The sequence below is a fragment of the Pelophylax lessonae genome (assembly GCF_965119305.1).
Source record: "Pelophylax lessonae genome assembly, chromosome: 6".
Classification (NCBI taxonomy): Eukaryota; Metazoa; Chordata; class Amphibia; order Anura; family Ranidae; genus Pelophylax; species Pelophylax lessonae.
In genome coordinates this window covers 306,786,012-306,801,886 of record NC_138773.1, presented here as the reverse complement: position 1 = coordinate 306,801,886, position 15,875 = coordinate 306,786,012, and the positions used below count along the sequence as shown (strand labels likewise).

The 15,875-nt window shown below is 46.9% G+C and overlaps 1 protein-coding gene across 1 annotated transcript in view; it reads right to left on the bottom strand.

Annotated features, from left to right (window-relative positions):
- USP37 (ubiquitin specific peptidase 37) overlaps positions 1-15,875 on the bottom strand; it is a 71,997-nt gene that overhangs the window by 54,499 nt on the left and 1,623 nt on the right. Inside the window, exons 2-4 of the mRNA XM_082260121.1 lie at positions 9,605-9,797; positions 2,266-2,437; positions 1,912-2,009 (exon numbers count right to left, since the gene is read on the bottom strand). Of these exons, the coding sequence (XP_082116247.1) occupies positions 1,912-2,009; positions 2,266-2,437; positions 9,605-9,760 (426 nt within the window). The 5' untranslated portion in view covers positions 9,761-9,797. The remainder of the gene's footprint in view (positions 1-1,911; positions 2,010-2,265; positions 2,438-9,604; positions 9,798-15,875) is intronic.

Below are 15,875 nucleotides of genomic sequence, written 5' to 3'. Positions count from 1 at the left end.
AAAAATTGTTTAGCAGCGAGGAGGCTTTCCATATACTCCAGAGTATGTTGGAGTGTAGCAGGGAACTCTGTAAGACTTGCGTGGTCTTTTTGACCCCAGATCTCTCAATAGAGAGAGGACCCATCATCCTCATTTATATTACAAGGTTTACAGTCCTTGTAATAGGAATTAAAGTGATTTAAAAAAATAAATATAAAAGGGACAATGTAAAAAGAAAAAGTAAAATAAAGAAGAAAAAAAAATTAAAGCGCCCCATCCCTCCATGCTTGTGCACAGAAGCAAAAGTATACGTAAGTTGCGCAAGCATATGCAAGCGGTGTTCAAACCACACATGAGGTATCGCCGCGAACGTTAGAGGGAGAACGATAATTCTAGCAAAAAATACTGGATTTAAACAAAAAGTTCCAAAAAAGACCTGGTCTTCAAGTGGTTAAAAATGTTTTTGTTATCCATGTGTTTGTCTATGCATATCTTTCCCTAGTAGACTATTACCCCAATAATGATAAACTGGTTGATCCTGCCAGTCACATTTATGCTTGCAGGGTAAGTTATCTCCCCCTTTCAGAGATAAGAGGACGCTATGCTCAATCTCCATAGTCAGTTCAGCCACCACACCTCCCCATTAGTCCTGCTGTTTTGATTGACAGCAGCTCTCAGCATTGTGGAGCGCTGAGTACACAAACCGCTAACTACTTCCCCACCTGTGTGTGATGTTGAACATTCCCCATCTGCTTCCTAATTTACACATGCCTCTAGGAATAGGAAATGTAAAAAGGTCACGTGGTCACAAGAAAAAAAAAAAAAAAAAAAGGACAGTGTGGTCACTTGACCGCAAAATTAGCAGCGTGGTCGTATGCCTGCAGAATAGAACCTTTGAAAGCTAAACAACGTTTTCTGTTTTACAATATTCACATGCTGAAGTGCGTTCACATATACTTTTAAACAGTAAAGACACTACTGGCACAAATCCGCTCTCCCAAAACCCCCCTCCTAGCATGAATCCTCTCCCCCAAATCCCCCCTCCTAGAAAATATCCTCGCCCCCTAAACCCCCACTCCTAGCACAAATCCTCTCCCACAAATCCCCACTCCTAGCACAAATCCTCCCCCACAAATCACCTCCCCCATATCTCTCCTCCTAGAACATATCCTCGCACCCCAAAACCCCACTCCTAGCACAAATCACCTCCCCCATATCTCTCCTCCTAGAACATATCCTCGCACCCCAAAACCCCACTCCTAGCACAAATCACCTCCCCCATATCTCTCCTCCTAGAACATATCCTTGCCCCCTAAACCCCCTCTCCTAGCACAAATCCTCACACAAATCCCCACTCCTAGCACAAATCTCCCCCAATTCCCTCCTCCTAGCACAAATCCTCTCCCACAAATCCCCACTCCTAGCACGAATCATCTCCCCCAAATCTCTCCTCCTAGAACATATCCTCGCACCCCAAAACCCCACTCCTAGCACAAATCCTCTCCCACAAATCCCCACTCCTAGCACGAATCATCTCCCCCAAATCTCTCCTCCTAGAACATATCCTCGCACCCCAAAACCCCACTCCTAGCACAAATCCTCTCCCACAAATCCCCACTCCTAGCACAAATCCTCTCCCACAAATCACCTCCCCCATATCTCTCCTCCTAGAACATATCCTCGCCCCCTAAACCCCCTCTCCTAGCACAAATCCTCCCACAAATCCCCACTCCTAGCACGAATCTCCCCCAATTCTCTCCTCCTAGAACATATCCTCGCCCCCTAAACCCCCACTCCTAGCACAAATCCTCTCCCACAAATCCCCACTCCTAGCACAAATACCCTCCCACAAATCTCCCCCCCCACGCAAATCCCCACTCCTAGTATAAACCCTCCCGCAATCAATATCTCTAATATAATACGTAGGCATACCTGACTCTGAAGATTAGTTAAAGGTCTGCTGCTGTCTCGCTGGGTGCTTCGGTTTCCCAGAATGCAGCCAAAACTTCCAGATCCTTGAACTGGTTTTACTGGGAAAATAATGTAACATTAACATTTATGAATACAAAGCGTTTTCTTGTAGAAATGATTCAGCAGCTATCTAGATCACTTCTACAGCAGAATATACAATTAAGTAGCAAAATTATGGCTTGCTCTAACCAATTCAATTCCATGACTTTGTAAGGAACAGGTTAAAGTGTAAGCACAGAATTACAGGTACAATAATTACATATAAAATGGGTATAAAAGCTTTAGTGCCCATCCCCCAAACAAGGGTCTCCTTACCTGTTTGAGCCTTTTCATGTACAATGGTCTCTAGAAAGTGTTTCAGCTCCTCTGCATCCTTGCTTGGAACCTTATCAATGGTCAGAGAACTGGTATCTTTCAGTGTAACCAATAACCTGCTTTGCTTCACTCCAGCTGGCCGCAAAACAATATTTTTAATGTTCTGATTGAGCTAAAAATGTAAAATTGGAAAAAAATTGTTGGTTGTTTTTTTTACTGCATGAAAATAAATGACCAGCTCTGAAAAGTCATAAAATAATTCCACTGTTCCAACATTAAAGCCCTAAAGTGGTATCAAACCCAAAAGCAAATATTATATTGCAGCTTATCAATTCTTAGCTGTGATAGCTGCATTCATGTTCTTTTTTAGGATTTTTCCCTCAGTGATCTGGCCAGTAAATCTGTTGTTTTTCAAAAGTACATCTAACACTCCCCTCCCCCAGATTAACAACATTGCTTTCCAAAGTTACCCCTGTAACTCCTTTATCCAGAGTGGGGGCGCTCTAATACAGGATGAGTGTTACTGGCCAGATCACAAGGTGAAAACATAGGTAAAAAAGGTTAAAAAAGAAAACGAATGCAGCCATCACATCGAATATTACATTTTTGGTTTGGGTTTAATACAGCTTTACAGTGGTTGTAAACATCAGGCACTAAATATGAACAAAGCATATCCCTCTATAGTGTGTACTTGTCTCAAATAAGAGCACTAAGTGTCATTTCTGTTTGCTGCCTCCTTCCTCTGCTATCAAAATTAGTTATTTCTGATAAGTTTTCCTGACCTCCACGAAAAAAAGTGACAGGGGAGGGATTTCTAGCACACAGCCTGTGATTGGTAGCCTCAGCTTGGTTCCTGTGTGGAGGGGTGTGTGTACCTTCCATCCAATCGGCTCTCAGAGCTCTCCTCACTGAGCTCTGCAGTTTGTAATTTGTTAACTCCTTTTTTCTGACAGCTTAGACAAGCTTTATAAATTCAGCACATTGAGAGAGACCGCAGGTAAACAGGTACAACTCACATAGGAGCTTTTTTTTATCCTTGTGCATTACCTGAGGCCAGTCACTTCACTGGGAATATGGAAGTGTTTACAATCACTTGACCTCCAAAAGATTTACCCCCCCACTTCATGACCAGGCCATTTTATATGATACGACACTGCATTACTTTAACGGACAATTGCAACACAATAACCAAATAAAAGTGTATGTCCTTTATTTCCCCACACAAATAGAGATTTCTTTTGGTGGTATTTGATCACATCTGCGTTTTTATTTTTTGTGCTATAAACCAAAAAAAACCAACAATTTTGAAAAAAATAAAATATATATTTTTTACTTTCTGCTATTAAACAAATAAAAGAATTGAAAAAAAAAAAAAAAATGGATTTTTGACTTACCGTAAAATCCATTTCTCTGATGTTCATTGACGGACACAGCTCCTGATCTTCTTAACCACTTGCCGACCGCCGCAAGTACATATACCGGTACGTCACTAGCCTGTCACCGGCTTGTGAGCCAATAGCGGGCGAGCGCATGCCCGTCCGCCCCGGCTCGTTCCCTAACAAGTCAGTGCGTGTGACCGGCAGACCCGATGTCCGCCGGTCACTCGCGATCGTTCGTTGGGAAGGGAGAAAGGCAGGCGGCTAATGTAAACAAAGCCGCCTGTCATTCTCCCCTGTGTAAAAATGGAGATCACACGGTCCTACAGTAGGACCGTTGATCTCTGTTTTTACACCAGTTGCCATGTCCAATCACAGTTAGAAACACGCCCCTAGGACACACTTAACCCCTCCCTCTCCAATACAGTTAACCCCTTCCCTGCCAGTGTCATTTTTACAGTAACAGTGCATATGTATAGCACTGATTACTGTAGTAATGTCACTGGTACCCCTAAAAGTGTCAAAAATGTCAGTCAAGGGTCTGATCTGTCCGCCGCAATGTCGCAGTCCCACAAAAAAAAAAAAAAAAGAAAACCACCAAAAATTACAAAAATCTTTCCCTTTGTTAGTAAACGCAATAACTTTTGCGCAAAGCAATCAAAATACGCTTTTTGCGATTTTTTTTACCAAACATATGTAGCATAAAACAAATTGGCCGAAAATGTTAAAAAATTTTGATTTTTACATTTTTTTTTTGGGGGGGGGGGGGGGAATTTCATATAACAAAAATGTGAAAAATATTGTTATTTTTGCAAAATTGACGCTATTTTTTTGTTTATAGCGCATGATCAAAAAAAAAAAAAAAAACGCACAGGTGATCAAATACCACCAAAAGAAAGCTCTGTTTGTGGGAAAAAAAGGACGTCAAATTCATTTAGGTACAGGGTCGCACGACCGCGCAATTGTCCGTTAAAGTCACGCAGTAAAAAAAAAAAAAAAAATCTGGAAATGGTCGCAAAAAACCCCCTTGTCAGCAAGGGGGTAAAATCTTCCAGGGCTTAAGTGGTTAAACATTGGGTTATACTGCCCCCCACAGGAGTAGGACACTAGGCAGGAAAAAGCTTGACTATGCCTATGGGCAGTCCCAGGGGGTATACACCCACTCTAAGCTATAAGCTATAAGAAGAAAGCCAACTCCACAGAGGAGTTGTGCTGTGTCTGTCAATGAACATCAAAGAAATGGATATTATTATAAGTCAAAAATCCCATTTTCTCTTTCGCTCATTGGACGGACACAGCTCCTGATTCTTATTAACCATTGGGACGTCCCAAAGCAGTGTCAATAATAAGGGGTGGGAAAAAAAGCAGAAAAAATTCCCAAGGCTAAACAATAGCCAACCAGGTAATATGGAGCTCAACCAAAAACAACTAGAGCTCACCTGAAAAAAAAAAAAAAAATACACCCTCAAAGAGGCCAGCCTGCAAAACCTTGCGGCCAAAAGAAGCATCCGCAGATGCCAACACATCCGCTTTATAAAAAAGGTTATAAAAGTGTGCACCAACGACCAGGTGAACCGCCTTGCAAACCTGCGTCAATGACGCTTGATGACGGAAAGCCCAGGAGACACTAAGTGCCCCAATTTAGTGCTCCTTGTCAGGGAAAAGAGGAACCTGATCCCTGATAGAAGAGGCCTGAACCACCATCTGTCTGATCCATCTGGAAATGGTCGCAGAAGAAGCAGACCACTTTGTGAGGTCCGTCCGTGAGCACAAATAGAAAGTCTGCCTTCCTAAAAGACTCCATAGCTGCCAGGTACACCCAAATTGCTCCGACCACATCCAAGGCATGCAAGGTAATTTACTTCGGGACACAGGCGAGGCAACACAATGTCTTCATTCAAATGACAGTCAGAGACCACCTTAGGAAGGAATTTCGGACAGGGGCGAAGCACCACCTTATCCTTGTGAATCACCATAAGGTGAACGTGTCACAGGATAACGCCACCAGTTCCGACACCCTCCACACAGAGGCGATAGCCACCAAAAAAGGGAACATTCCGGGGCAGCACAAGCAGGGAAACCTCCCAAATATTTTCAATGGGAGGCTTCTGTAGAGCTGAAAGCACCACATTAAGATCCCAGGGCGGCAACAGAGCCCACACTGAAGGAACCAAACGTCAGGAACACTGAAGAAAACTACGCACCAGGAAGTGTGAGGCCAAAGGTTGTAGGAAAAAGACCGCCAAAGCCAATACCTGGCCCTTAATGGATGCAAGTGCATGATTCCCAGCCCAGCAGATGCCCAAAGGAATAGAGGGGATTTCAGTTAAAGGCACTGGGGCCGCCTCCCCAACGGAGGCGCCCGACTCGGCCGCATGGCATAGTAGGCCGCAAGTCGCGGCCTAAATTTCTGTGGGCGCCCAGCCACTTGGACGCAAGCCCCTGTGGAGCCGACCACCCAGGGGCAGCAAAGGGGAGGGCAAATGCCCAAACGGGAGGCAGCGGCTTCAGCCATCCTCGCAGGGGCCGTCTCACGTAGTTTCCGACTAGTAGGCCGAAAAAGACCCACAGTGACCACCAAAATTTTAGAGAACGGGGGGGGGGTTTAAGGAGGGGAACCTGGGGGTCCCACCATCCCAGAGAGGGGCCCACATCCACCCCAAAAAAACCCAGGAGTAAAGGGGTTACTTTACTCACCATACCAGGAACCGGGTGGGCACCGGTGCAGACAGACCACCGCTCCATCGTAATGCGGGTGCTGTCAGCCAGGAGGAAACGCTGCGACGTATACGCCCTCGTGAGACGTTTCACTCTCAGGCCAGCCCACATCCAGTGGGGCTATGTCGCAGCCGACCTAGCACAGAGATGGATGCGGTCTGCACGCGCTGGTCGGACTGGGGGGACCCTAAGGATCTAGATTATCCAGTTCATTGCCCAGTTCGACACTTGTTTGCAGATAACACAGGAACAAAATAAAAAGGAAAAAAATTATATTTAAAAAGAAAAAAATGCCAGGACCAGAGATCCCAGCAAGGAACTAGGTTCTTACTCCTGACTAGGCAGAAAAAAAACCTATAGCCTATAGCTGAGAGTGGGTGTATACCCCCTGGGACTGCCCATAGGCGTAGTCAAGCTTATTCCTGCCTAGTGTCCTACTCCTGTAGAGGGCAGTATAACCCAATCAGGAGCTGTGTCAGTCAATGAACAGAAGAGAAAATCAAATTTCATCAGAAATTTAGGCCAAATTGTATTCAGCTACATATTTTTTGTTAAAAAAAATCTCAATAAGCGTATATTGATTGGTTTGCGCAAAAGTTATAGCGTCGCTAAACTAGGGTATATATATTTTTATACTAGTAAGGGTGGCGGTCAGCGATTTGAAGCGGGACTTCGATATTGGAGTAGACATTCGGACACCGAAACTTTTTGGGACCAGTGATGCTAATCCAGTGATCAGATCTAAAAAACATGCAGTGTCACTGTATTGACATTGCCCCTGATGTAAACCACATCCCAGCCAATCAAAGGGGTTAACTGTGTGCCTAAGTCAGTGTTTTTCTAAACTGTGGGAAGTGCTTTTACTAGGGGAAGAGATGGATCCTTGTCCCTGCTTAGCAGGAACTCAGGATTCATACCTTCCCTCTTGTCAGATCGGCTATCTGCCTTGTTTACATAGGCAAGTCGTCGTTCTAGCTCCTGCTGGATGATTGGTGGGTGCCAGCGGTACCCCCATGCGTGGCCTCTACCCAGAAATGATGGATCACGTATATACACACGATCCGGCACAGAGGTACTGCCCTGTAGAATGAAAACTGCTATAGGGCGGACCTTAAGTTGTTAAAAGGACCCTTCACTTTCATAAAAGAATGATATATCATTCTTTTTTTGTGGGGTCATATCATGATATAATATGTAATTGCTGCACCAGTTATCCTGCAGCTAAATATTACAATTACTTTTCCATTTCCGTTAAAGCTATGAGTTTCTAAAACGAACACCGAAAAAAAAAAAAAAAAAGTATAAATGATACCTACACCAGCGATTGACAAATCCCAGGCACCAGGTCGCCATTGTGACTAGAAAATGCAGACTGGCATCTGGACTGTTGTAAGCTCCAGTGGCTAGCATTGGGAGAGCAGCCAGGCGCACCATTGCAGGGCGGCCAATAAGAACGTTTGCTTTCCAATGCCAGGGGTGGGGAAGGGAATTGCGGTAAAGCCGTGTTAGAGGAGAGGGGTGGGACTTTGAAGGGAGGGTTAGAGCAGACAGGGGCTGTAAGGTAGTAGGAAGGGGGAGGGGGATGAGCAGAGCTGACAGTGGCAGAGCGGAGCCCCTGGCAGGATGTGTGCCCTGTGTGGCTCTCACCTCCCTCCCGCTGGGTGCGCATCTAGATTGAGCTGTCCAGGGAGACTCCAAAGAGCAGGAACCGGCAGCTCTGAACAGGCTAAGCAATGGTGCTTCTGTTCCCCCCCCCCCTTAGACGAGCGCCGACTGCAGCTCTGAGTCGAGTCTGGCCAGCTTCGAGAGCCCCCTACACAGCCAATGTGGCCACCTGTTAGTGCCCATCAATGCTGCCTCAACAGGGCCCCCCCCCCCATCAGTGCAGCCTCATCAGGGCCCCCCCCCCCATCATAGCAGCCTCATCAAGCCCCCCCCCCCCCCATCATTGCAGCCTCATCAAGGCCCCCCCCCATCATTGCAGCCTTATCAGCGCCCCCTCCCCCCATCATTGCAGCCTCATCAGCGCCCCCTCCCCCCATCATTGCAGCCTCATCAGTGCCCCCTCCCCCCCATCATTGCAGCCTCATCAGCGCCCCCTCCCCCCATCATTGCAGCCTCATCAGCGCCCCCTCCCCCCATCATTGCAGCCTCATCAGCGCCCCCTCCCCCCATCATTGCAGCCTCATCAGCGCCCCCTCCCCCCATCATTGCAGCCTCATCAGGGCCCCCCCCATCAGTGCAGCATCATCAAGGCCCCCCCCCCCCATCAGTGCAGCATCATCAGGGCCCCCCCCCCATCAGTGCAGCATCATCAGGGCCCCCCCCCCCATCAGTGCAGCATCATCAGGGCCCCCCCCATCAGTGCAGCATCATCAGGGCCCCCCCCATCAGTGCAGCCTCATCAGGGGCCCCCCCATCAGTGCAGCCTCATCAGGGCCCCCCCCCATCAGTGCAGCCTCATCAGGCCCCCCCCCCCCCATCAGTGCAGCCTCATCAGGGCCCCCCCCCCATCAGTGCAGCCTCATCAGGGCCCCCCCCCCATCAGTGCAGCCTCATCAGCCCCCCCCCCCCCCATCAGTGCAGCCTCATCAGGGCCCCCCCATCAGTGCAGCCTCATCAGGGCCCCCCCCATCAGTGCAGCCTCATCAGGGCCCCCCCCATCAGTGCAGCCTCATCAGGGCCCCCCCATCAGTGCAGCCTCATCAGGGCCTCCCCCCCATCAGTGCAGCCTCATCAGGGCCCCCCCCCCATCAGTGCAGCCTCATCAGGGCCCCCCCCCCCCATCAGTGCAGCCTCATCAGGGCCCCCCCATCAGTGCAGCCTCATGAGGGCCCGCCTCATCAGCACACATTAGTGAAGACAAATTACTTATTTACAAGATTTTATAACAGAAATAAAGAAAGGGTTTTTTTTTTTCTTTAAAATTTTCGGTCTCTCTTCATGTATTTAGCAAACAATAAAAAAATCTAGTGGTGACCAAAAACCACCAGAAGAAAGAGCTGTCGCAAAAAAAAAAAAATTAGAAAAATGTATTTTGGGTACAGTACTGCATGACGGTGCAATTGCCTTCCAAAGTACGACAGCGCTAAAAATTGGCCTGGATGGGAAGGGGGTGAAAGTAACCAGTAGGCAAAAGGTTAAAAAAAAAAAAAAACGGGCTCCTAACGTTTTGTAGCTGGCTCTTAGATTCAAAGAAAATTTGTCAAGCCCTGACATCACTGTCTACAAAACATTAGACTCACCTGAAATTTTGCAGGCATACCACCAGCATTGAAAGTCACGACAAGGCTGTATTTGTTATCTTTTTCCACAACTTCACAACTGCCTTCCTTCCACTTCGATGTTCCCATATTCAGGCAGTGGATCCGAATTGAGCCCCTCAGGCTAAGGGAAGCCATTTTGGTAAAATGGTAGAGATCTCAGTCAATGGGTAATCTGAAGGATGAAAAGGTACAGTAAAAATAAGGCCAAATGTTTATCAACTTAAAGCTAGACATACATATTACAAGCTTTTTAGAATGTGCTTTAGATTTACTATAACTATGTAATAGGACAAACCTAAACAGGCCATACATCTTATATAAACTACAGTAAGGCAGGTCCATGCACTACATAGTTAACGGAAGATGTTAAGGAGATTACACAAATTGTACAGCCAGCTTAAAACAGAGTTCCATCCAAAATTCCGCTGATCTGCCTCCTCGCCCCCTCTGGTGACACATAAGGCACCTTTCGGGGGGGGGGGGGGGGGGGAACAGGTACCTTTCCCCACTTTCAGGAGACAGCATCGTGGCACCATCCCTCGGAAGTAGTTCGGACCCCTTCTACTTCTCCAGTCACCGGGTCCAATTAGAAAGCGCAGCGTGCTTCTGTGACATCATGACGAATGGCGGCGGTAGCACCTAACAGCCGATTCGAAAATCAACTGGGGTGCAAACATTGTGGGCTCCCTGGGCAGGTAAGTATATATATATATATATATATATATATATATATATATATATATATATATATATATATATATATTAAAAGTCAGCAGCTACAATATTTGAAGCTTCTGACTTAATTTTTTTTTCCCCTCCCCCCAAGTGGAACTCCTCAACCACCACCTCTGGAAGGTTTTACCCCCCTTCATGATTAGGGCATTTTTTGCTATTCAGCACAGTTACTTTTGATCACTGTAACAGCAATGAACTGACATGAAAGGGTTACATTCTGAACAGCTGTGTATACTATTGTGTGCTGTGATTGGCCCACGGCTATCTCATGGTACAGGGTGCTGTGATGGCCCAGGTACCATGTGATAGATGTGGGCCAATTACAACATTGCTATAGGAATCACAGCTATTATGAATGGAATTCATGAACCATTTAACCTCCGGAAGATTTACCCACCTTCATGACCAGGCCATTTTTTGCGATACGGCACGGGGTTACTTTAACTAACAATTGCGTGGTGTAAACATCCCTTGTGACAGTAATAGGCAGTGACAGGTACTCGTTAGGGAGAGACCCCAAACCCCTCCTCTGCACTTAAAAGCATTTAAAACCTCAAGTTTGGCTGTTTTGAATGAGTTTTTTTTTTTTGTAAATCTGGCGCCTTTAAAGCGGTTGTAAACCCTAAAAAAAAAAAAAAAAACCTGCAAGACAAAGGCATAATGAGCTAGTATGCATCGCATACTAGTCCATTATGTGTAACTTACCTTAGAACGAAGACCCGACACGGACCCCCGGACATCGCTGCGGGCGCTGCCATGATCCCTCGCCATCTCTTCCGGGTTCGGCGGCTCCGGCGCGGTGATTGGCCGGAAGAGACGGCTCCGGCGCGATGATTGGCCGAAGCCGCAATGACGTCACTCCCGCGCACGCGCGTGGGAGTGATTTTCCGGCAAGCTCCCGGCAAACATAATTGAAGGTCCCCCCGGACCTTCAGAGCGCTCGCGGCTGCATGCACTGCAAATATCCGTGCCGGTTTAGGAGATATTATTTGTACCTACAGGTAAGCCTTATTATAGGCTTACCTGTAGGTAAAAGTGTCAAAAAGCGGGATACTACCACTTTAAAACGCACCAGTACCCAGAAGTGATGTCATGTCCGCTTCTGAGTTTTTACATCGGAGACAAAATCAGAGCTGGATGCGGCTTTGTTCAGTCTTCGGCCAGCTGGCGGGCGAGACATCCCCTCCTGCTCCTTGTAATCGGATGTCATTACAAGAAAGCCGTACATCAGCTCTAAACTGTATCGGGGTAATGCCTCTAGCTGCAGGCATCAATCCAGTACAACCATTTAAAGCAATATTGGTCATATTGGCAAGTGTGTGGTCGATACTTCAAAAAAAGTGAATATCGGCAGATCCCTAGTTATCAGGAGAGATCAAAGAGTTAACTGTGTACCTAGCCTGTGCTTACTCACTGTGAGGGAGGTGCTTTGACTAGGGGGGAAGGCATTGATCCATTGTCCTGCTTCCCAGAAACAGAGGATCAATACCTTCCCCTCTGACAGAATGGCACTTTGCCTTGTTTATATATGCAGACCGCCATTCTGCCTGTGTACTGTCTAATCAGTGGGTGCAGAAGGACATCGAGTCCATGGTATCCGCCGCTGGGCTCATCCTGTGTGAGATTACAGGGGGAGTGGGTCACCGGGGGTGCGCACATGTGTCCTAGACTCATAAGGCTCATAAGGGTCAGACCACATGCTAGGCATTATTAATATACAGAATTTATATAGAGCCAACAGTTTGCGCAACGCTTCACAATATGAGGGAAGACAATACAGTTACAATACAATTCAATACAGGAGGAATTAGAGGGCCCTGGTCATTGGAGCTTACAATCTATAAGGGAGGGTCAAGTGAAACAAACGGCAATATCTGTGGGGGGGGGGATGAGCTGATGGAGAAAATGGAAGGTACGTGATCTGGTACCCTGTGGCAGTATATTATTATTATTATACATGATTGATATAGCGCCAACAGTTTGCGCAGCGCTTTACAATATGAGGGAAGACAATACAATTACAGTACAATTCAATACAGGAGGAACTAGAGGACCAGTATATAATACGATGGGCGGATCCTCAAGTGGTTAATACCAGCTTTGTTGATATAGCGATCACATGATCGGCCGGGTACCAGGAGCAGCAATCCTGCTGGATGATGTATATGTATTGCCTCGTTTTCACTGAGTGGATCGGGTTGGTTCGGTACGTAATTTTGAGTGTTTCCATTATGAAAGTGACCAATACAACCGAACCAAAGCACACCATTAGTGGTCCTCCTTCAGGTGTAAGGCCATAGGAAACGGTACGGTTAAGGCGGAGCTTCTGGCGTCACACGATACATTACACTGATTGGCGGACAGGAAAACGTCAATGTTCATGTCAAACAAAAGCGCAAAACAAACACCATGTTTGGTGTAAACCCCGCATGGCCCCTGGCGGTATGACTTGCAGTGGAAACACTCACCTTAATAGGCCGGACCATTCCAACCCTTCCAAACTGTACCGACCCGAACCGTTCCACTCAGTGGAAACGAGGCATATGTGATCCAACCTGCCTGTGCTGCAGTAAATGTACTGTGGCTGGGTGACAAGTGGTTAAAGCTAACCGGCACTCAAGCTCAGCACTTTTAACCACTTGCCGACCGCCGCACGACTATCTACGTCGGCGGTCAGCCCCTCACAGGCAAACTAACGTAGGGCTACGTTGCTTGCTTGTGAGGGTCTAGGGAGCGAGCGCGCGCCCCCGGGGGCGGGCTCCCGCTCCCGCGTGGTCACGGACCCCCCCGCGCGTGTGACCAGCGGACCCGATGTCCGCCGGTCACTCGGCGATCGGCGAGGGAGAATGTCAGGCAGCTTGTGTAAACAAACTGCCTGTCATTCTCCTCACTGCAAAGACACTGATAAAACGGATCTGGTATGTAGATCCGTTGATCAGTGTCCTTACAGCTAGAGCCACAGCCAATCACAGTAGAAACCACGCCCCTAGGGACACACACAGCCCCTCCCTTCCAAATAAAGTTAACCCCTTCACTACCAGTGTATTTTTACAGTAACAGTGCATATGTATAGCACTGATTACTGTAGAAATGTCACTGGTAACCCCAAAAGTGTCAAAAATGTCAGTCAAGGGTCCGATCTGTCCGCCGCAATGTCGCAGTACCGCAAAAAAAAAAAAATCGCAGATCGCCGCCATTACGCGTTAAAAAAAAAAAAACAAAAATGACAAAAATCTTTCCCTTTGTTAGTAAACGCGATAACTTTTGCGCAAACCAATCAAAATACGCTTTTTGCGATTTTTTTTACCAAACATAGGTAGCATAAAACAAATTGGCCAAAAATTTTTAAAAATTTTGATTTTTACATTTTTTTTTGGGGGAATTTCATATAAAAAAATGTGAAAAATATTGCTATTTTTGCAAAATTGACGCTCTTTTTTTGTTTATAGCGCGTGATCAAAAAATCGCACAGGTGATCAAATACCACCAAAAGAAAGCTCTGTTTGTGGGAAAAAAAGGACGTCAAATTCGTTTAGGTACAGCGTCGCACGACCGCGCAATTGTGCGTTAAATTCACGCAGTGCCGAATCGCAAAATACCCCCTGGTCGGAATGGGGGTAAAATCTTCCGGGGCTTAAGTGGTTAATACCTACAAGCCTCCCACCGTCTTTTTTTAAACCCTTTTCTTTTATCTTTCTGCCACATGCCCACCCTCTTTTCTTGCACAGACAAGAACAATGTCTCCTCCTCTCCTGGAGCCTAATGGGATATGCCCACCACATCAACCAATGGGCATCAGCTTCAACACAGCGGCCAAGGAGGGACTGACCTGGCAGGACATTTGGGCCAGCTGCCTGAACCAGGAAGAGACAGCCGACTCCTGAAGAGGACAAGACAGCAGAAGTTTGGCAGATCAAAGCAGGGTCACACAGGATTTACTGGGTGTGTTTATGTTTTTTTTTTTTTGGTTTTTTTTAGGACAACCCAGCAAGGTAAGAGTGGAAAGCAGTGTTGCACACATTTAAAAATAATTTTAAGCCTGAAGGTCAGTTCAAACCCCCAAAACAATTTCTGAAAGCGGAGACCCTGGAAACAATATGGTGGAGCTCTAAATTGTTTGTCAGGTGATATTAGTGCAAAGGTTCAGCAAAAGAAAATGTTACGTTTATGACACACAAATATTACCCAATTATTCTTGGTGAAATACAACAGAAGAGGAAGTAATAATGAATACCCAACATGGAAAGGCTTGACAATACGTCCGCCTCTAAACAACAAACTTCAGTAGCTTAAATCCTCCCATAGGCGACACTTTATAAGCCCTACAGGTCTGCATTTTAAAGATAAGTGTGAATAATGCTAGGAGATATGCAGGTTCTTGTAGTTCCCTTTATGTGGAGATGTCAGGGGACATGCTGGCTCTTGTAGTTCCCTCTATATGGGGGTGTCAGGGAATGTGCAGGCTCTTGTAGTTCCCTCTATATAGGGGTGTCGGGCTGTGCTGGCTCTTGTAGTTCCCTCTATATGGGGTTATCAGGGGACATGCAGGCTCTTGTAGTTCCCTGCATGTGGAGATGTCAGAAAACATGCTAGCTCTTGTAGGTCCCTCTATAGGGGGTTGTCAGGGGACACGCAGACTCTTGTAGTTCCCTACATGTGGAGATGTCAGAACATGCTGGCTCTTGTAGTTCCCTCTATATGGGGTTGTCAGGGGATGTGCAGGCTCTTGTAGTTCCCTCTATATGGGGGTGTCGAAAATGTGCAGGCTCTTGCAGTTCCCTGTATACGGAGGTGTCAGTGGACGTGCAGGCTCTTGTAGTTCCTGCTATAGAGGTGCGGGGGATGTGCAGGCTCTTGTGGTTCCCCTTTATATAGTGGGGTCGTGGGACGTGCTGACCCTTGTAGTGCCAATCTATAGGGGGGGTTTCAGGGAATGTGCAGGCTCTTGTAGTTTCCCTCTATATGGTGGTGACAAGGGATGTGCAGGCTCTTGTAGTTTCCCTCTATATGGTGGTGACAAGGGATGTGCAGGCTCTTGTAGTTTCCTCTATATGGTGGTGACAAGGGATGTGCAGGCTCTTGTAGTTCCCTCTATACGGGGGATGTGCAGACTTTTGTAGTTCCCTCCATAGGTGTGTCAGGGGACACGCAGGCTCTTGTAGTTCCCTCCATAGGGGTGTAAGGGGACACGCAGGCTCTTTTAGTTCCCTCCAAGGGGGTGTCAGGGAACATGCAGGCTCTTGTGGTTCCCTTTATAGGGGTGTTAGGGGACATGCAGGCTCTTTTAGTTCCCTCCATAGAGGTGTCAGGGGACACACAGGCTCTTGTAGTTTCTTCTATATGAGGATGTCAGGGGACGTGCAGGCTCTTGTAGTTCCCTCTATATGGGGACGTGCAGGCTCTTGTAGTTCCCTCTATATGGGGACGTGCAGGCTCTTGTAGTTCCCTCTATATGGGGACGTGCAGGCTCTTGTAGTTCCCTCTATATGGGGACGTGCAGGCTCTTGTAGTTCCC